We start from the raw sequence: 22789 nt of genomic DNA, 5'->3' as shown, positions 1-22789 counted from the left end.
CCAAGGTCATGTGGTTACTTTGTTCTTAAAGCTCTGTACCGATGGACGTGTAACATAAGATAATTCCTTTATTGTGTGAGCTTTTTGAACTCTGGGAAAGACATTTTAAGAGGCCTTATGGGTAAGTGGGCAGACGTCTTGTGCATTTCTACTGTTTTGACTTATAAAATACATATGTATTTAAAAAGCAGTCCATGTCTTCTCGGTCATGAGGCCGCTCTACTAATTTAGAAAGCTTAAATTCTTCTATGAAATGACCTATCATCTAGTGCTTTAATATTCATTGACCAAAGGTGTCCCTAAAGAGACCGATTTTGAGGATTTGTAAACAGCAACTGTTTGAAAGTGCACCAATTACCGCTAACTGTCATTAATGGTCAGAAGCAGTTCTTGGTCAGCGGGTTTTTTTAATTGTTTTTATTTTTTTAATTTTTTTTAATATGTCTACATCTTTCATACCACATACTTCCCGTCAAAAACAAACTCCCAAGTCTACAGAGATGGGAATAAATATGTGGTGAACCGGATGCAAAAGCAGCTCCTGTGTTTCAGCATTACCCAATGAGTAGGGGCTGCTTCTGAGGAAGAAAGGGCTAAGTACATAGAGTATCGCAAATGTAACTTCCACATAAGCGGCAAACTAAAGGTTTTGTGTATTGCATATATCCCATGATTCTTTAAATGCATTCTGGAGGTTCCCTAATGTAGTTCTGAGGAATACATTGAATTCCTACAATGAACACAAAAATTAAAACCAAGAATGAATGGCTAACCACTCATTTCTTTTGTCTTTTTATCACCTCCTATTTTAAATTCCCAAAGCAGTGCCTCTTGATTTCCTGTTTTTAAAACCCTGATTAATTTTCACCTTCATTTGCCTTCACGCAGTTAATATAACCTGGTATTTTGGCGCATTAGAAAAACTTTGTAACGTAACACAGGTATACTGGACGGCCTTTACTTTGTAAACCTTCCTTAAATTGCTATGTTTGGGCCTGTATGCCATCGCAGGGCTGGCCTCTGCCTTACCTACCATCTGTCTGCTGTGGAGTTTTCTATGGCCGACACCACATCATTTTATCTTTTAAAGGATAGTTCCGGGACTTTTTTTTTTATTGTCCCTACGGTTCGGCCATGTGTTTTTAAGCATAACTCGGTAGATCGTAGAAAACTTTCCTATGGACCTTACCCGACTTTTCGTCCATTAACGCACTCGAAATCAGCCGCCATTTTCTGATAATCCTATCATTTCCCCCCATCGCCCTGGCTCACCTGCTTTTGCGGCACTAAATCAAATCCCCCGCCCCTGAGCCTGACATCAGCAGACGCGTACCGCCCATTTCCCAACGTCAAAGCACGTTTCGTATCAAAAATCGCTGCGCCTCAGCTAATGACGTGTCGCCATGGAAATGGCAGGACGCCTCTTTCCTCAATAAGTATAAACACACCGTTTCACAACACACAGCAGCAGATTTTCGATTCCATTACTCTCTCTGTGTTACTTTGAGTATTCTGTGACTCGTTTCTGTGCTCTGGTCAGCTACCTTCGCCGCTTCTAGGCCTTGTGAACACCTGTACCATCTCTGTAAATTATTTTACTTTCTTTACCACACAATGGCTACAATAATGCCGTATATGTACGAGCCCGAGTACACCGAGGAAGAACTACTGGAAAGGCAAGCACGCGAAAACGATGGGGATTCGGACGGCAGTTGGGAGGACCAGTCAACGGATGAAGAGCCTGGACCATGTCGCATGGACGGCGTCTCCACCTGGTGCACGTGCAATCGGTGCGAGCTAATGCCAACTGAGGAGGAGAACTGCTGCTGCCGTGAAAATTCCGGGTGCTTGGCCTACATTTCGGAAGGCGAGCCAAGTCCGCAATGCATCACCGAGCTGCCAGAGTTCAGGGAAGCCTGCCTCTCACGGACCGTGTTGAGGATGATGATGGTGCTTATGCACGAACTTTGCGGCACTGTTCGTCCGCGTAATCCGAGTAACGAGTAAGTATACTCTGGTTGTGATGTCAGTGATGCCACTACTATTTCATGGTCGTCTCATCATTCGAATGCATGTAAATTGGTTCCATGTTGTGCATTTTCTAGATAGAATTTTTTTCAAAGCAGAATGACATTTTTTACCTGAATCGACAGTGATAAGAAAGTTGTCATTTTAATACAGTTTGCATCTTTCATTTTCACAGGTGGTACAGGCTGGTGGCCTATCGTTGCTTCACTTGGTGGCTTCACGGGAGGCTCGGACACCGCGTTCGGAGAGTAATACCTGCCTGTGCGGTACTTGCCATTAGACAACATTTCCCCAGCGACAGTGGACAATACCGCGGATTTTCCCTGGATGTGCTGCAACCGCAACTTTACAATGTGTAATGTTTATTATTTATGTTCAATTGAAATTAAGATCTAAAATAAAACCCAACATATATTTTAACAATGGTTGTTTTGATTTTTTAAATGAATCTAGTGTGTCTCCATTGAATAGTCTTCCTGTGCCTTGTCTTGTCACACCACATGTCTCCGGCCAGCATCCTCCCTCACGCTGGCCGCCCACCTTCAATCCACATAACCGTTGAACCCATATGCAGCAGACATACATATGTTATTTTGCGGGTTGGCATCAAGCCTCCCGGCCTTGCCTCCGACCCCAAAAATACTTACCACACCACTTTGTTCAAGCGTTGGCAATAAAAGGAAGGCCGTTGGATTTTATTGATACAAAACATGGTTATAGGTAAATAATCAATATGGTTGATCATAATAAATAATCCTTTTGGGCACCGGGTACAGAGATGACCCCCTCTGGCCCGTGCCGCCTTGCCACCACAGGCCAGCCTGCTGCTGACTAACTGCCTAGGCATCCAGGGTCTCCAGGGTGAACTGCACCCATATATTCTCCTGGGAGGGTGAGGTATTTATAAACTCACCCCCCTGCCTTCCATGTACTAGATCCTGCAGCCTGCCTCTTACATGCAGTTAGATGGCCTCTCCTTGGTGAGGCCCTGCGGCAAACGAGTCTTGTCTGCACGACCACCGCCCCAATCCACCCCCCGCCCTATCAAAGGCAGTTCGCACCGGGGTACTTGTGCTGCCAAGTGGAGCTGTCAGGGAGCGATAAAGGCCAAGAGGTGCCAAAGACCATGTACACTTCAAAGTGGTCTATAGAGCATGGGTTGTTGTTCCCACGTCTACCGCCAGACCCCGTGTCTCCTGCCAAGCATCCCCCCTCACGCTGGACGGCCCCCTGCAAACCGCATAATGCCACGGCATATACACGTCATTCATTCACAAACACACCCCTGTTTCGAATTCTTTATAACCCACTTCATATTTCTAATGAGAACTTCTTTGCGCTTTGCTAGTCAACCCGTGAAGGTGCTGGTTATCTGCTCTTCGTCTCTGTGAACTTCCGTGACCACTTCGAGGAAACTCGTCAGTTTGCAAGCTGTGAACTGCTCCCTGTTCTACGACAAACTACTCTGATCCCTGCATCTAACTGTTTGCTCGTCAAGGTAAGGCCATGTACCATACTCATTTTGTGTCCAATTTCTTTTCGTTCAAGACAGTACATGCAAGGAACTAGTCACATGTTCTGAGTTTAGTCAAATTATTTTTCTATTTTTTTAAAGTTATTCAAATACTTATCCGCATGTGAAAAACGTGTATAGTTCCAAGAACCAAAACATACCTTGCATTGAACCTTTTTATGTGTCATTTAATTTTTTAACACATTGGTATTCATAGAGAATTGTTGATCTTTACTTTTCAGAACTTTCCACAATGCCTGCCTGTTCCATTGGCGGTTGCCCTTCGAAGACCCATAATAAATCTGAAGGTACTATAATGCATGTTTTCCCTAAGACAATAGATCAGATAAGAGAATGGGTCCGATATTGCGGATATCCACCCTCTGAGCTTGAAAGTAGAGTCCTAGAAGTCTTTGCGGACAAGAGGGGTGATCGATACCGCATCTGCAGCAGGCACTTTACCTCTGACATGTACTCCACATCATTGCTAATAAAGAAGAACACACCGCGAGCGAGGCGAAAATTGCTCTCAACCGCTTTTCCCACTCTATTCGTCCACATCCCTCCACTGGTGAGTCAAGTTTACGTATTCATCTCTCGGCCTTGCGGTAGTGTGTAGCATTAGCTAACAATAATTTCCCCATTTATGTATCCACTCAATATGAAGGCGGAAGATTCTCCATCCGTGTCGTTATTGCAGTCATCAGCCACTTCAAGCGCCTATCGGGTAATCTTACTTGGCTATTCTGCCACTGACTTGTTTTAGGCATGTAAATCAATAGTTTTAATTTATCGTGTAATTATTTTACCTAATGGTACACCCTTGTACTCGTCCTCTAGTCTTTGTTTTCAGTTATAATTATTGTTATCCAAAATAATTCAAGTACTGTCTTTCAGGGAGATGCTGAGGAGTCCAACGTATTGACGACTACCGTTGATGTCACTCAGATGCTCGAGGTACGTTTCAGGACAGTTCCATCGATGGAGATCATCAGATCTTGCATTCTTGTAGCGTGATTGTTACACACAATGTTTCTTTAGTTTTTAGCCATTGATATGTCCTTCTGTCGTCGCCCTCCTATGTGTCTTCTTTTTTCAATATTGTGTTCATTACTAATGAAAGTCCTATGTTTCAGGGAGTCGATGGAGCATTAGTCCAAGAAGAAGGGGGAGCGTGCAGTTACGGGTCGGCGCAACAGCTTGCAGAAGTGTGCACCGCAGTTACATCGTCCCTTGATGTTCTTATGCATTTCGAGGTATGGATACTGACAGTTCAATCAAGCGAAATCATATGACGTGATTACATCCGCTATACTTCCTTCTTTATTAACGCAAGTACTATGTTTCAGGGAGATGACGGAGCTTCTTCTACAAGAACATCACCCCTAGTAGTTGATGCAGATCTCTGGGTGGTGACACTTCCAACGATCGAGCAAATCGAATCATATTTACATATCCATTATTTATTTTAGACAACTGATCATTTGTGCAGGTCTATTTAGATGAGCTGTTCACGCCTGCACAAAGTTTCTGTTCTTTTTATCAAAATAGAAAACCATACTAATGCAATTACTGTGTTTCAGGGAGTCACTGAAGCATCATCTTCAATAATATCATCAATGGAAGTCTATGAGGAGCCCGAGGTATGGATCTTGACAGTTCCATCTAACTAGATCAACAATGCGTGAATAATTGTCGTTTGAATGTTCTACACAAAGCGTTCATTCGTGTTTTGCTATTGAGATGTACGTGGGTATTGGTCCCCAAGTACATTTTGTGTTTTCGATATTATTATACATACTAATGAAAGTTCTATGTTTCAGGGAGTCGATGGAGCGTCAGTGCGTGATGGATGTGCTTATCATGAAAATATAGTCGTTGCAGCGCAAGAGGAAGTGGAGACATGCACACACGAGTCGGAGCAACAGCGTCCTGATGTTGAAGTTCGAGGCAAGAAAGTTTCAAAGAAAAGAAAGCAAAAGAAGGTTAGTGTCCTGGTCACTATATTATGTTGTTTTTCACTGTTAATAGTTCAATACTGTAAGTTGTGTTTAAACTGAACATCCCTTTTCCAATCTGTCCTCTAGTTGCGAGTGGGTGTACGAACTAGATCTACACAGACAGTGAAGCGAACGAGAGATGTTGCTTGTCAAACCTTTTGGCAGGGACTTGAGACTGGAGATGCATCGTGCCAATGGGAAGAATATGAAGTGATTGACAACGGAGCTATACCACCACCAGCCATTGATAGTGAATGTCCTCCTGGTAGTTCGGATGCAGTCGGAGATCAATTTACAGAATCCACACCCGCAAAAACTAAGACCGTGAGAAAGTTGAAGAAATTGTTTTATTCACCCATCGCCGGAGAAGGAACAGATGTTGCAATGGAAGAGAATGAAGTGGACGACAATGAAACACCATCAATATCACTGAACATAGCGGAAGACGATATCAGAGATTCTACCTTTCATGTGTGTGACATGTCCTCAACGTTACAGGCCGAACCAGCTGGGATGCAGAGTGACAGTATAAGGAAAGAGGCCAAATTCATTGTATTCGATAGTTGTTTGATTGATATTATTATTCGGATGAAATGTGGGCATTCGGTTGGTGGGGAAGTATGTGGGGAGCCATTCATTAATGTGACTCGTGCAATTCGAGGCACTAACCTTAAAATACATGCCACCTGTACAAAATATCATCCTTTCTCATGGTCTGCACAACCTATGCTGGGACAACTGCCAGCAGGCAATCTACTTTGTGCAGCGGCTGCACTTTTTAGTGGTTCAAGTTTTAAAAAATTAGAGTCTTTCTTTCAGTTTGTGGGAATCCATTTCATTGCGAAAACTCAGTTCTACAAATACCAAACCGATTATCTATTTCCAGCCATTAGCGAAGCTTGGAGAATGGAAAAAATGTCTATTGATAGTACATTCGCGGGCAAACGGTTCAGGCTAGCCGGTGATGGACAGTGCGACAGCCCAGGATTTTCAGCCAAGTACTGCACCTACCACTTTCAGGACATGGAAAGTAAGAAAATTGTGAGTTCGGTGGTCGTGCAGGTGTCACAAAGTACATCCTCAGTGGCCATGGAGAAAGTTGGCTTTGTAGCATCATTGCAAGAACTACAATCGCGGGGAATGGTGATCGACCTGATAGCCACGGACAGACACGTTTCAATTGCCAAGACAATGAGAGAACAGTACAAAAATATAAATCACCAATTTGACGTTTGGCATCTTGCAAAATCAATCAATAAAAAATTGTCGGCTGCAGGTAAAAAAAAAGAATTGCAAGGTATTTCACAGTGGTCCAAGTCAATCAGCAACCATCTTTGGTGGAGCTCAAAAACATGTGGAGGGTCGTTGGAAATTCTACTGGAAAAATGGCGGTCAGTAATGCCACACTGTACGAACGTTCACCGATGGAACACGAACCAACATTTCCACAATTGTGAACATGGCCATTTGTCCACAGAGGAGGCACGGAAGAAGAAGTGGTTGATTCCTTCATCACCCACTCACAAAGACATTGAAAAGATTGTATTTGATAAAACTATAACAAAAGCTTTGAGGGGACTCACGGAATTCTGCCACACAGGAGATTTGGAGGTGTTCCACAATATGTGCCTAAAGTACAGGCCAAAACGATTGCATTTTGGCATGGAGGGCATGATAAATCGGACTCTTTTAGCGGTCTTGGCACATAACCATAATGTTGGCCGTCAACAAAGTAGGACGACCGGAACTTTAGGGACGCTTCGCTACAATAAGGCCTTCACTAAAAGAAGTAAACAATGGGTGATCAAACCAGTGTTTGAGGATATGCAATATGAGTTTATTGAGAAACTTATTGTTGACGTCCTAGATAGGCACATAAATGGAGTTGTGAACGAACCTGTGCAGGGGACAACTGCATTGCCACCCAACATTGCCTCTGTTCCATGTCCACCTAAAGAAGAACTCATTGAGAAATACACATCACGGTTTAAATGATTGTAATTTGATTGTCTGTTCTCTCGAGTCTCCTCATGTCGCAGGCCCATTGAATATGTGTAGCTATGTATTGTGTAAATAAAAGTGATTGCTCAGTGTACATGCAATGTGTCTCTCCACCCTTGCCCCTCCCTTCACCGTGCAGTAGTGCGAACCACCCGGGTGTCACCTGTGACTTTGCTCTGGAGTCTCCTCATGTCGCAGGCCCATTGAATATGTGTAGCTATGTATTGTGTAAATAAAAGTGATTGCTCAGTGTACATGCAATGTGTCTCTCCACCCTTGCCCCTCCCTTCACCGTGCAGTAGTGCGAACCACCCGGCTGTCACCTGTGACTTTGCTCTGGAGTCTCCTCATGTTGCAGGCCCATTGAATATGTGTAGCTATGTATTGTGTAAATAAAAGTGATTGCTCAGTGTACATGCAATGTGTCTCTCCACCCTTGTTCATTTGCGCATTAAATTAAACCAAACAGTAATATAAATCATTTTTCAAAAAATATAGAATGTCTCCGTATTTATGGTTCTGTGGGGCTGCAAAGCACGCAGACAAAATGCAAAGATGGAGTGTAAATTTCAAGTCCTGTGAGACGTCCTTACACCGAATGTAGCTAACTAGGAATGTGTGCTCGTTCAAAGTGAAGGTCAGCTGCTTTGATTTTTTCTAGGGTGCCAGAATGGCCCACGACTCAGTATAAGGTTCTATTGTTATTTGACCTTGACAGGCCGGGACCACGTAAGAAACGATAATGAATATAATTTCAGAAACGAAAGCCATTTCATGTTCGTTCATTAGAAGAAATAACGTCTGCATAGAAGGAGTGGTATTTCGGGACTGCCCTACGCACAGACACAATTTATTTATTTATTTATTTTATATTTGTAAAGCGCCACACAGCCCAGAGGCATCGGGGCGCTGTTGCAAGATAATGACTTAGTTTCAGTGCAAGGAGGGGTAGATAGAGGAGGTTACATCAAGATCGTATCTACCCCTAGCCTGGGAAAAAAAGGACGATAGACATTACATCGGTTGTACAGTTGACAGGGCCCAAGAGGGGTTTATACAAACAGCATGGTTTTTATTGCTTTCCTGAAGCACAGGTGGGATTTGATACCTCTAATCTCGGCGGGTAATAAGTTCCAGTTGGTGGCGGCGAGGACAGGGAAGCTAGCGCCATATGCAAATATAATGTAAGTAACTCTTTAGATGAGTTTATACCGCAATTTAATTACTATACAGTAGCTTTAAAGACGGGATAAGTTGGACTTGTTCGTTCTATGTGGCATATTGTTTTGTACCGCGCACTATCTTGGGGATAACCGTCTCCTTTTACGGAAGCACCTCAAAACCTTCCTCTTTGCTTCTGCTTTCTCTCTCCCTCTCCCCTGCTACAACTGGTCCACTGTCTTGATCTCGGTCCTGGGCCCTTCCACTCTCCACCTGCACTCCCTGTCAACCCCTGCACTGGTGGACTGTCTCAGTATCCTACAGCCCCCCCTTGACGTTTAAAACCCAGTTGCACTGTCCTAGCTATGAAATAATTTACCGACCGAATATATAAAATGAATAATTTTAATAAAGATCTGATGGTGAGACTAATTTCATTTTTTATGTTTTTCAAACAGGTACTTCACCCATTATTGTCTGTGTCACGAGTACCAGACACCGGCGGATGGGTTTTTCAACCGCCAGTTGCTTCTCCGCGTGAACAACGTTACCACCCTGACCATTTTATGGGATGATCGCCAAGTACAAGTATGCCCTTACGCGGTACTAACGGCTAGATGCAACATACAGACCGCTGTGGTGGCCTAGTGCCTCGTTGTTGGAACAGCCATGCGATTATCAGTGCGACCGAAGAGCTTATGTTATCGTAAACCAACACCCTGTGTACTGCACACGAACATCGCTTGCCTCAAGACGAACTATTTTGGATCGAGAGCAAAGAAACATGAAAATCGCTGAATATTCTCTAAACATTTGATGTCCAATAAATGTACTTTGCCAAATGTACAATCTTGCAGTTTGCTTTTAAACCACAGTTTCATATTCCGAATTGTGGCGCTGTATTGTGAGATGATCTAAGACCCTGTGTACAGCAAAGGAACATCGCGTGCCTCAAAACGAACTTTTTGGAACCTGAGCAAATAAAAATGCAAATCGCTGAATATTCTCTAAACATTTGATGTCAAATAAATGTACTTTACCAAATTTACAATCTTGCGGTTTGATTTAAAAGTACAGTTTCATATTGCGAATTGTGGCGCGCTGTGTTGTGAGCTGATCTGTGTTGGTTTCCGGGTTCTGTGTGGAGTCGCGTAGAAGACGCCTGGGCGCGTTTGCCTACGCAGCACAGTCACGTCACGGATAGAGGCGGGGAATATGAATGTTTTGATAAAGTCTGTTTCAGGGGCGGGGGATTTGATTTAGTGCCGCAAAAGCAGGTGAGCCAGGGCGATGCGGCAAGTGATAGGATTATCAGAAAATGGCGGCTGATTTCGAGTGCGTTAATGGACGAAAAGTCGGGTAAGGTCCATAGGAAAGTTTTCTACGATCTACCGAGTTATGCTTAAAAACACATGGCCGAACCGTAGGGACAATAAAAAAAAAGTCCCGGAACTATCCTTTAACTGGCCCAAAAATGCTTTTAAGTTACTTGAGCAATCAATTAAAATTAATGTTAACATTATCCGTAATTTTCGCTCATAAAGATGGCGATGACAACCTGTGTGAGATTAAAACTATTGGTATAGGTAGTACATGTAGTATTGGCATTTTATTTTTCTCGGAGATTTGCGGTACAATGCATATGCACCAGTACTGCAACCTGTCGCATATTTTGTGTTATCTAACTTCTCGTTTGGTGATTTAAAATGGTAATCTCTGCCTGCAAAAAACAGTGTTCTGAAAAGGAATGGGTTATTTGCAGCCATTCACCTGTCCCTGATCCAAATACTTTTCACAGGTATCTGAAAGGTTAGGAGTGATTTACAGCATCTGTTGTAATACCAACGTGTTAAACAAGCGTGCCTTTGGACACTTGATTTCTATGCAACACAGCATCCCAAGACAACCTGAAATAAGAGGTCTGTTTTTTTCTTTTGCAGGGAAATGTAAAGACTAATACTAGTAACATCTTATAATTGTTTTGCAAAGAGCAATACTAACATTTTATTTGTATTGAGGTCGATTGTACAAAATTGCAATATATGGTAGTTGTATTGTTAAACTCTCTTAATGGGGGGGATATATTTGCATATTGTTGTCAATGCTTCATTTTAAATAGTCATGCTAAAATAACATGCCATTTTGTTTTTAGGAGAAAAAGAAACCCCTTATTAATGTGGAGAAAAACGAACGTGCTACTGTACAGTTTGCTGAAGACCTCCTCAAGGAAACGAAGGACCTAACCACACAAACTCTGATGGAAGAACAGATCATTTCTGAGTTTACAGAAATACAGCTGAATGATGCAGATGATTCAGCCAATGCAAGTGAAATCTGCGATGTGCCAAAGATTTCTTTTCCACTACCTGATGGTGTGGATGCTGCAGGAAAGGAGGACATTACAGAAGCTGGGCTGACGGAAAGCAGTGGTAGCCCGGCAAGGGGTTTACCTGAACCTGACGCAGCAGTGCCTCTTTTGGAAACATTGGATTCTGAACAGGACCAATTGTCAATATGTACTGAGTCAGTACACCGCCCTCAGCAACACACAGTAGCTGCAGATGTCCTTGACGATGCGAGCACACTGACCTCTCAAAGCCCTCCAGGCCTATTATCGGAGGTGCTTGAGCTGAGGACTCCACAACATTGCTATGCAGGTAATGAACTTTTTGTGCATTCAGTGGTGAAGCCATTGTATCCAGAATTGCCTGCTGAATTTGTGGATGAAAAAGAAGCAATTTTAGCAACAAAACCACTGATGCACTATGAACGTTTGTATCCAGAAATATCACCTCAACCTGAACAAGCGCCATTCACAAAGGAGCAATTAAAGCTAATTGAGCCATGTTCTTGGTTGGAGAATGTGGACTCCTACGTGGAAGATTTTGAGCATATTGCACGGCAGGACAGGCATGACTTCCACGAGCTGCTCATGAACTACTGGCGCTGCAGGAAGCAACTACTACTTGCTGAAACCGAGTTGCGCTCTGTGATCGCTGACTTGGAGAGTGTTACTAGCAGACTCTGGACATTTAAGGAGGAGCATTTAACGCTACAGGTAGCTGCTTTGTATAAAATTGTTTTTATAGTGTTTCCTCTAGCATCTCTTTTTGTGAACTAGTAGAATTTGATTAAGGAAACTGGGTAAGTTGGCATATGCCTAGGTTGATCCATCACATCCCCCCCCCCTCCCCATCATAGCCATCATGGTCACTATTGTCTGTTGCCCAGAATACATTGCATTGACAGCAGTCCACTAAATTTGCTCTCGCCCCTAGCGAGTGATCAGTACAAAATGGTGTCCATTGAGCATCTGGATATCTGGCATTCATACCAGGGTGCGCGGGGCTTTTATACCTTGCTATTGGCTGGCAGCTTGAAATTGTTGACCACAGGTTACATTACAATGTTTACTTGCATATTAACATTTTTCAGATCTGTGGGTGCTTTAGGACTCGTAGCGCAGTAGCTTGAAGTTTCATGCTCCTTTGATGCAAATAAAAAGATAGGTTAGTTGCTCTACTTTCTCCTGTCCTCCTTACCCACCTAATGCAAAGGTTACTGTGCAACCTTTCTTTCTGACCCCACCTTTTGTGCACATTTTTCCTTGATGCCACTTTTTGGTAGTATGCTCTCCCGAACTATGCTTCATTATACACATCCCATCAGTTAAGCAGTGCACTTGCTACTTTTACTCCCAAAAAACGGACGACTAGTCCAAACAAATACATAATTGTAAGAACACTCAAATAGTCGCAGCAAAAAAGGGAAACAGATAAATAGGAGCCTGCCCCCTGCTTCCATCCATCCATCCACCTATCCATCCAGCTACATGGATCTCTTCGGATCAATGGTAGCAGATCAGCAGGGAAGTGCCACAAGGAGAACACATATTATTACTGCCTGATCTGAAGAGGAACTTAAAGGTCGAAATGCATCCTTTAATTTGGATGAATTACTAAGTGAACAGAAGTATGGTAAACAATATTGGTTTTAAAGGTAAAATATATAGTTTTAAGTGCCTAAAACAAATACATATATTCATCCATGGGGACAGGGAATCCGCTTTTTACTCCCAAAAATTAATTGAATGCCCAACATCATAAAATAGGGAGTAAAATACTCCAACTTCAAAATCATATTTGGAGCCCTAACATTTGCTATATATATATATATATATATATATATATATATATATATATATATATATATTTGCGAAAATGCAGAAGTCTGCCGTAATCCAGGCAATTAGGGGAATGCAACTTGTAACAAAGTATATTGACTGTAACATTTTGATTGCTCTGCCACTTCACTACTTTCCTTGAATGTTTTGGGCAAAATAATTGGTTATATATCCGGAGCATGCTTTGTTTATAAGGCCCATGTTGCCATCTCTTTATAATTTTCATGCTCTCATGAAAAGTTGAGCAATGCTGATGGTGAAAATGAACATTTCCTTCACCATCCCAAACTGATTTGAGCCTAGCCAATATGTGAATTGCAGACAGGGAAGTCACGAAGCCACAACGCTCTGCTGAAAAGCCATAATATTTCCCAAATGCCTGTGTCCTAAAAAAAATCGTAGTTAAAAATCATTTCGGCATAGGAAATGGTGTTGTCAGACATGGCTGCATTTTTTGTTTGTTTAACCCTTGCTTTTTTATTTAAGTGCATTTTGGTTGCTAAACCTTGTACACTGTATATATTTTATTTAATTAAAATTATATAGTTTCTATTACAAAAACGTTACATTTTTCCTTATGCATTCTTTTTCATAAATTACAACAAGGGAAGAAATAATGTTTTCCAATGTCAATTCGTACCTGTCGACTTTCAAGTGAAGTTCTCATCTTCTATTTCATTCCACAAATGACATTGCTCCCTGTATTGGGTCAGTAATGTGATTCCAAAAGTGTATGATCACAGTAGTTAAGCCTCTGTTTGTTCCCAATAGTATAGTATTCCATCTATCCTGGGACGTCAAATCAGGGCCACGTTTAGATATAATTCCTCTAAACAGTGATCTTTTGTCAGATAGTGCCGGACAGCCCATCAGTACATGGAAAAAGTGTCTCAATCTGTTTTCCCCCACATAATCGACAATGTGCTTCCGATTTGGGGAACTGTCTGGTCATGGCCAAAAGCTGTTGCGTAGGTAGTTGATTGAGCCGTAATCTCATATATTGTTCTCTGATCTTCCGATCCGGAAATCGAATCATGTATGATGGGAGCTCATTAAGAGCACAGATCTTTACTTCGCAATTTAAGTTCATCTGGTACTGAGATTTCTCAGATATGGTTTGTATCCAATCATTCATTTGTATCCTTTTTTGGCACATTGTGGACGATTCGTTAGCATCTCTTGTGTTATATCGTTTGCTTTCATGAGAGTTTTGACTGCATTTTTTCCATGCTGTCAGTACTGTGTTCGTATCCCCACAGAATGTTGAATGCTTGAGTGTACACTACATATATACAAAACATCATTCTTCTATTTATACACATAGATTTAACAAAATGTCTTCACAGATGAAAACTCCCAAAATGTCCTAATGTAAATCGTCATTCAAAAATAATTCATCATTAAACAATATCAACAAGCTAGCATACAGTTAGCAAATCAAACAATTCCTTACAGCCCCCAAAACTGATCCGCAGTAGGGCTAGCAAACTTTATATGGACTCTGCTATAGTCTGGCTCCAGTTGTGGACATGCCGTTAAAACATGTGTTGCTGTTTCAACACTACTCCCACAAAGGCGACAAAGTCAATCTTCCAGGCACCTGTATATTCCAATACCGATAGAATGCAAATGCGTTCTAAAACAAATTGAAGACTGGCTACTAAGTTTAGTTAAACAACCACGTGATACCATGGTAAAAGAACCCTGCTGTGTGTTTATGCCTTTTCTTGGTTGTGAGAATAGACCGGGACTGTGATCGATCCCACTCAATTGACTTAATTTTCGCAGAAACGGAGTGACTTCATTTTCCGCAGGAAAGGCCATATTAATGTCCTCAAGGTGTGAAGTTACAGTGGCTTCTAATTCCTTATACGCCTTGTATACACTTGTGTACATGCGTGTTATAAATGACTTATCTTATCATGTTGGCCGGCTTCAGCTTATGTGCCACAGTCAACCCGAATAATGATCTATTCGAGCCAGCTGCCAATACGATTTAAAAAAAATAAAGAAATTTACATTTTGCAACTTTCCAGAAGGAAGGAAGGAAGGGACTGGAGACCTAGTTCCAGCCTCATTGCTTCTACAGGAATAGTACCTTGCAGACCCAGTAGAAAACGCAATATTTGCGCCTCTGCCTTGTCCAACCACTTAACAGATTTCACAGGCAGGGCCTCCAGTGCATATAAAATCCCGGGAGTAAGGCATTTGTTATATATCTCCAGCATAGCTTCAATGGATTGGTAACCATGCTTGCAAACAACGCTTTTGATAGCAAACCATTTTTACATAATGACTTGGGCGGCAGGACCTCAGTGTAAAATGATGAAGAGGGCAAGTTCCTTATAGGAATGCCCAGATGATTGTACATTTTTAGGCGCTTACCAGGGCTACCCAGGGCTCTGTCCTCTCCCCCTGGCTCTTCAACATCTATCTGGCCTCTTTGGGCCCCCTGATCTCTGCCTTCACCTCTAACTTTCAGTGTAATGCAGATGGCACGCAGCTCTTGTTCAGGCTACTTTCGGCCTCCTCCTCCTCGTCGCTCATCCCTGACTGTCTATCTGCTGTTCAGTCATGGTGCGCCTCTAACGATCTCTGCCTTAATGCCAGCAAGACTGAGCGCCTTCTTATTGGACCTCCTGCTCCCACTTTCCCTCACTCACTCTGGCCGCCCTCCTTGGGCTCTCTGCCCTCACCCTCTGGTGAGGCAAAAAACCTTGGTGTAACCTTCGACTCCACACTCTCCTTCTCTCCACACATCACAGAACTTGCCAAGAAGGCCCACTTCCAGCTGAACCTCCTCAAAGGTATTCTCCCGTTTCTCACCTTCTGCCAGATGCTCACTGTCTCCAGAACTCTGGTTCTCTCTAGGCTGGACTACTGCAACAGCCTCTTTCTCAATCTACCTGCCTCTACACTTCGCCCTCTTCAACTCATCCAGAACAGGACCGCAAGACTTTTCCTTTGCCTCAAGGCCAGGGACTGCATCTCTCCGGTCCTGAAATCCCTCCACTGGCTTCCTGTGGCTGCCGTAGTTAAGTCTGACCTTGTCTCCGACACTTCAGAGGAGAGGAACTTTGTCTGTGCCCATCCTACCACTCTCTTTGCCTCCTCCACCACCATTGCATGCTTTTTGCGCCTAGCTGCTACCAATGAGAGTGTCTCCCCCCGCAGTGTTGCCTTGTAGCCCTCCTATAAGGTAGCGGGGCTGTCAACAGTCCCCATATTTATAGTGAAGAACTCCTCAGTCTTGGTGGACAGATCTTCCACAAATTCTGGGTCACCCAGGTAGTAGGTGTTCAAACTGCATGTGTGCATGTGTTCTGTCCAGACCCTGGCCATCACCTCATTGAAATCCCCCCCCCCCAACACCCAAATATCAGCATGGCCATGAAGGATGAGGGATGAAGGATGAGCCCTTGCAGTTTTTAAAGGTTGGGTGCAAGTGGTGGTGGCACATACACCGCCATGCCCCAAGTGGCACCCCGCAACTCCCCTTTAGCCAACATATATCGCTCCCTAGGGTCAGACTTCACCTCTTCAAGCTCAATCGGGTTCCTTTTATGCAGATGAATAAGCGTCCCCCTGGAGCTCCTCGTGAAACCTGCATGGAATGCCACCCTGTAACTGGATCTAAGAATAAATGTGCACTCCGTTCCCGCTAGATGCCTCTCCATTAGAATACAATGTCTAGGGACTGCCTATTACGAAATTGTAGCACATGCCTGCGATTAACACTCAAACATAGCCTGTTGACTTTCCAGGTCATTAGTGAAACCTTCCCACTATGAGCTGTCATCCCAGAGAAACCTTGTCATGCTGCTGGATTCTTGCCCCAGCCCGTTCCTCACTCGCCCCCCCCCCCCAGACCCACCCCATATCCCTGTGATACTTTCTAATGCCCTACACACCCCCCCCAAACACGACCCAACTTCCCCCTCTGAGAAACCTGAAGGTGTCTCACTCACTAGTCCCTGGGATCTGTCATCCAGGTGGCCAGGACACGACCATCGCTATTGGATCTAGTTCATGGGGTGGACCAGTGAAGGAGGATCACCTGGCTGAGGGGTCCTGAGGTAGTGGGATACCGTAAGGGTGAGCTGTGATATCCCCATTCCTTATGATACCTTTTCCCCAATCATGCCAAGTAGGATATTGAGAAACTCTACCCCCCCCCCCTTTTCCAACACAAACACTTTCTCAAACTGTGCGCGACAATGGACTAAAATCCGAGCTGTTTACCTTACATGTCCCAACACAAGGGTCGGGCAGAGTCAGGCAATTGACGATAACTACACACCTGACCACCATTTCCCTTTCCCATCGGGATAAAAGGCACTAGAGCACACTCTGGGCAAGGCCGAATAGAGGAGGAAACAGTTACTCCAGGACGGCAGTTTAAGCGGAGGAGAAAGGCGGCGATACCTGAAAGGATGACAAGGAGGGAGTTGCCCTTGCCCTTTTCAACCCAGACCCGCGGCAAGAGAAACGCCAGCGTGTTCAGCACAACCGGTGAGTCGGAAGAGTCTGATGGGAGACTGGACTGTGTTAGACTCAAGGTTGCAATGGCAATATTAACAAGATTAATAGACTGAGGTCTTTTGTTGTGAACGAACTTCTTTGAGCACCGTGAGCAGGGAGTCCACGTCTGGTTGCCCCCAGAGAGGCGCAGCTTCACCTCACTGATGAGGCCCAAAAAGGCTGAAACACGTGTATGTGGTTGCTGTTGGTACTCTTGTTCAGAGAGGAATTGCTATAGCATTTCGGTGCTGGACTGCTCATGTGGGCGGGACAAAGACTGATATGCAAATGGATATTTCCCATCTGTGAAAGGTACAGTGAGCAAAAAGCGTGTGCTGCAAACTCTCATGTCAGAACAGGTTATCATGCCATGTTCTTTCTGGAGAGGAGCGCCTGCTACCTTTTTTGAAATACATGTGGCGACAGTATGAACCCGACCAAGCGATGTCCAAAGTGAATGGTTGGTCTGAGCCTGACGACGTTTATGAGAGATGGATCAGAACCCAGCTGAGGGGGATCCAAGGGTGAAGGGTAATCGGCCGACGTGAAGATTAACAGAAGGAACTTCTTGTTTTGGCATGTAAGATCATTTGAAGCAAGAGGCTGTGCATGATGATCTAGACTAGAGGAACTGTAAGCTCGTGCCAGAGAAGCCCAGGAGTGTGCGGTGCTCAAGAGTCCCACCTTGTTTCTTGCTAAAAATGTGGGGAACGGAGACCCTGGCCATAACATCCTGACTTAACGTTTTGTGAACACTTCTTTTTTTTTTTCTTGTGAACATTATCCCACACTATTTTGTAACATAGCGGTAAGAATTGGCAATAGTATAGGCCCTTTTTATTTGACTACACTCCACCAGGACTGTATTATTATTTGATGGTCGTAGCTCGTTCCCATCTTAGATTTAGGTTTATATTATGCGTTTATCTCAACCCTTTTACAGTTTAATAAACACCCTTGAACTGTGATCACTTGTGTCTGTCTTACTTTGATACCATGCCTTCCTTACACCTCCCCATACTTCCCCCAACCAGAAGCATCTGTCGGCCCCCCAAATTCCCCTCTATTCCCCCCCCAACCAGAAGCACATGTTGCCCCAGTCCTGTGTCTACTGGACACGAGAGAACACAACCAACCATGTGTGAGGTGCGCATCCACCAAGCCTGTGCAAACCTCCCTCCGCCAGCTGCCCCATAGAGCCACAATTCCGATTTAGTCACCACTGAGTTAAGTCAGTTATTCCAGCTTTTAGTTCAGTTCGGGACCCCCAGGGTCCGTTACGCCAGCCTCATCGTCTTGTTGCTCCGGAGGCTGCAAGTCAAACATAAGCGGAGACGATCCCCTGCCACCTCTGCTCTGGGCCCCCCGTCCCCTCAGTGGCCTGGGTCCGAGAGCCGGCAGAAGCAGGTTTTCCGTCCAGCTCCATGCTTCAGTAGGATTATTGAACACATGTACCTTCCCCTCGTGATAGACCTTCAGCTGCGCTGGGGAAAAGAGGCCATACTTGACCCCCAAGGACGCCAGCTTCTTTGTTAACCTAGTCAAAGGGTTGGCGGGCCCTCTGCACTTCTCTGATGCAGCCTGGAAAAAGCCCAGCCCTATGGTCACTGTAGGTTATTCGACCCGTTGCTCTGGCCATCTGCAGAAGGGCGTCATGGTCCCTGTAGTTCAGAAGCCGAGCTATAATGGTGCATGGGGGGAGCCCCTGGGACCGGGCGGCCAGTTGAAATCGATGCACCCGTTCAATAGAGAAGAACTTCTACAGTTTCTTAGGGGTGAATAGTTCCACCAGCCATTTTTCCAGGAAGAGCTCCTTCTTCCTTCTCTTGTCCCAAGGATCCGTAGATTGTTACTTTGCGATCTCCCCTTGCTGTCCTCCACCCTTCACTCCAGCTGGGTGAGTTTTTGGGATACTGTCATTTGTTTTTCCAAGCGCCTTAGGGCGTCCTCTGAGTCAGAGATGTGGTGTTCTGCCTCCCCGACCCTCATGGAAAGCTTCTGCAGGTCCTGCCTCAGAAAGGACACTTCCACTGGGAGGCCTTCGGTTTATTTTTATTTTTTTGGTCTTGTCTTCCAGCGAGGTTCTGATTCCCTGATGGCACCCATAATGTCTTGGAGGGAGAGCTGTGGTCCCTGGGTGTCTCCTCGGTTGCCTGATCTGCCGGTGTGTTAGTTGACGCGTTGGGTAGGACGCTCACTGTGTCTTGGTTCATTTTGTTTTGGAGTCCCCCCTTCTTGAGCATCCTTGGCCATGATGCCACTTGTGGATACCCCCACACTGGCAGTCCCGTCCTTGCCTGCCGGCCTCACTAAACGCTGCTAGCGCCCGTTGGCCCTCACATACCACCATTGTCTCTGGTGCAGGGAAGCTCCTGCTGCCCCCGTCGCCTCCAGACCTTTTCGGACAAATATCTCACTGCTGGAGCTTCCTGCTGGCCCCAAGCACCTATGCATTTCTGTTTGTGGGCACCCTTTGCCCAGGCGGTATCCCTGGTCCTTGGACCCTCTTTTGGCCTTCTGGTCTTTCCTGCCGCCATTCTAGCACTGTTGCCAAGAGGGGGCCACGTCCACAAGCACTCCTCCCTTAAAACATGTGGTGATAGTTGGGAGCTTCTATTGCCTGCAGGGAACTCCAAATGACTTTATTGAGAAAATGAGGCCTTCTGTCAACCAGGAACCCCCCCCACATCCAGTGCCCCACCTGCTACCCAGCACAGGCCAGCCCCCGGCCAGTCTATGTATGCCCCCTTTATTGAGGCACTGCAATTTCAGGGATATGATGGCAGGGGGGCATGGGGGTCTGTGGCAGAGATGTTGCTCCCACCGGGTGCTGCTGTGTTTCCCTGTTGATTTTACAGCTGCAGCCATGGTAGCAGTGTTTCTTGCTCTCTGGCATTCGTCGGAGCTGGACGTCCGTCCCCTCCTGCCAGCTCCCGCCTTCCTAGTTGGAGTTCCCTGGGCCTCACCTCCCTGTCCAGAATTCGTCCCACTGCTCTATTGTCACTGCTGTTGGCCAAGTGCCATTACTTCCACTCGCCAGCACAGCGCAATTCCTCTGCAGCAGGCTGCAGCGCCCCCTGCTAAGGCTTTATCGCAAAGAGGGTCGGGGCTTTACTTGTCGCACGGATGTCCACTTGTCTGATGCAGCCGGCTTCCGCGGATGCCGCTCCTTTCTCTCTCACTCCTCAGGAGTCGTCCTCCAGCGGAGCACCAGCGTATCCCTCTGGTGGAAGTCCACTGCCCCTTTCAACCTCGTTGCCGGCCTTGGGGTGCCTCGTTGTTTCTCCCAGGATGGTGCCTAGCCCACCTCTCTGCCCCCAAGCGCTGTGCACTGTGTGAGGGCTTCCCGGCCACCATTCACTCCAGAGCGTTGCATGGCTCTTCCACTGCTTGTATATGCTGGTTTTTAGCTCCTCGGCGCTGCAGTTCAGTATAATTAATGCAGGATATCGGCGGCTGCGCCTGCGCCTACCTAGATCTTTCTTCTTAGTGACCGCATTAACGAGGCAGTCTAAGCCATGAGTCTTATGATTCTTAGAATGTCATCTTCTTCAAAGACAACAAATGTACTGCTGTCATATACAATGAACCCGGCCTTCTGAGCTGCCAGCAATCGTGAATCCCTCTAAATCCCTACAATGGAAGTGCCCCATACCTCCTCTGATATACCACAGAGCTCACTGGCGGTGTCTCCTGATCTATATGAGCAGAACAAATGCAAAAAACATCTTTGTATCATGCGTTCAAATCAGGGTCTGTAGCATTTTGTGATTGGAGGAATCTGAATGAAATGTATGATTGCGCACCCAGTTCTTATATTCCGTGTGCAAAATCGTGACCTGAGCATTTTATTTCGCTCTCGGTTCAAAGGCTTGGCCCTCCTCATCTTGCGTACATCAGCATGCAGTAATCGCTTCTTCTTTTTTAAATATGGTAGAATCAAATAGAGCACCATGGTTGGCGACAGATTAATGCACTACCAAATGCCTATGCCCGGTAAGGCCAGAAGTTATTCAGTTCCTTTATATCCCATTGACTATGGGATAAAAGCTCAAAAGGTGAATAGCCACAAGTAGATAGTGAGAAGGGGACATGGCCAAATGCCATGTAAGCCAGACGTGCTCAATGTGAGCTCCGTATGATCCAATTTATAGATACGTCTTAGTGTTGCAGAGTTGCCCAGAAAGGTAAAAAATCCACGTTGGAACCTGTCAGGGGTGTGGGCCGCGAGGGACTGATTCAGTGGCACCAGAGGAGGAAGCTGTGGGTGGCAGACCAGCACAGAGACTGTGGGAATACGCCATAGGCACCGTAGCTAAGTTTGGTGTGTTGCGACCAACTGGCAGGACGGCACGGAGGGACGCGGTGCAGCTCACTCTGCGTTGTTGAGCCCCCGATCCCCCTGACCTAAGATGCGTATGGCATGCATCAGCGGGGAAGTAAACTAAGCCAAGCAGACCTGTAGGTGCGGCAGCCCAGCCCTGAAGAGAGCACTCTACGCCGGGACGCGTGAGTGTGAAGCCACAAGGCTGGAACGGACCGCCCAAAGTGGAACAAGGAGAAAGCTATGGTCGGCGTATGGAGCTGCACGCAACGCCCCAGCGCCTGGAGGCCCTGCAGAATAAGAAGGTACCTGCATCTGACAGGGAGACACAGCACCAGCAGTATGGAGCGCGGGAGAAGATAAAGTTGACTGCCCTTGTTGAGAGCTGGTGGCTGCATGGGCGGGGCCCAGACCCTGCAGGCACACCTGAGGAGGCACAGAGCCCTTAATGGAACGGCAAAGTCAGTACAAGTCCCCTTAGAGCTTGAAGAAGAACGTTACGATCGGAGGTGGAACTCCACAGCAGAAAGTAGCTGCAGTGGGCGGCCCCGACGTGCAGGGCAAGCTAAATCAAGAGATGGGAGAATTAGAGCCCACAGGAGTGGACTCTTGAGAGCACAGTCACAAATGGGGTGGAATAATCGGCTGCTGGAACTATGGCAGCCAAGAAAAACAAAAACAAAGGCAAACGGACCACCATGTAGTCTACGCGGAGAGCCAAGAGGACTCAGCTGAAGCTGTAAACAAGAATGGAGACCCGGGACAGTCTAAGAGTTCGTAGGAAGCCCAGGACCTAGAACATAAAATAGGGGAGGTTAGGATAGATGTTGGCCTATTGAGACAGGACGTATGTGGCCTAGCAGAACGCACAAGCAAATTAGAAACGCAGGTGCAGGAAAATACAACGGAGAGCACGCAAATGTCCAAGAAAGTGAATATATTGCAGCAAAAAAGTCAGAGCCGGGGATGCTGAGGGGAGAGCACGACGCAATAAGATTAGGATTGTCCGCCTCCCCGAGGGGCCGTAAGGAACGGACCCGACCAACTACATTAAGAAT

The 22789-nt window shown here is 45.5% G+C and overlaps 1 protein-coding gene across 1 annotated transcript in view; it reads left to right on the top strand.

The window, feature by feature from the left end:
- The window catches only part of EPG5 (ectopic P-granules 5 autophagy tethering factor), a 2517217-nt gene that overhangs the window by 10456 nt on the left and 2483972 nt on the right, over positions 1–22789 (top strand). Inside the window, exon 2 of the mRNA XM_069626898.1 lies at positions 10856–11761. Within this exon, the coding sequence (XP_069482999.1) occupies positions 10856–11761 (906 nt within the window). The remainder of the gene's footprint in view (positions 1–10855; positions 11762–22789) is intronic.

The sequence above is a fragment of the Ambystoma mexicanum genome, chromosome 6p (genome assembly GCF_040938575.1).
Source record: "Ambystoma mexicanum isolate Mex_15411 chromosome 6p, UKY_AmexF1_1, whole genome shotgun sequence".
NCBI lineage: Eukaryota > Metazoa > Chordata > Amphibia > Caudata > Ambystomatidae > Ambystoma > Ambystoma mexicanum.
Note: the sequence above shows the minus strand (reverse complement) of the source record. Positions and strands in the feature narration are given on the sequence as shown.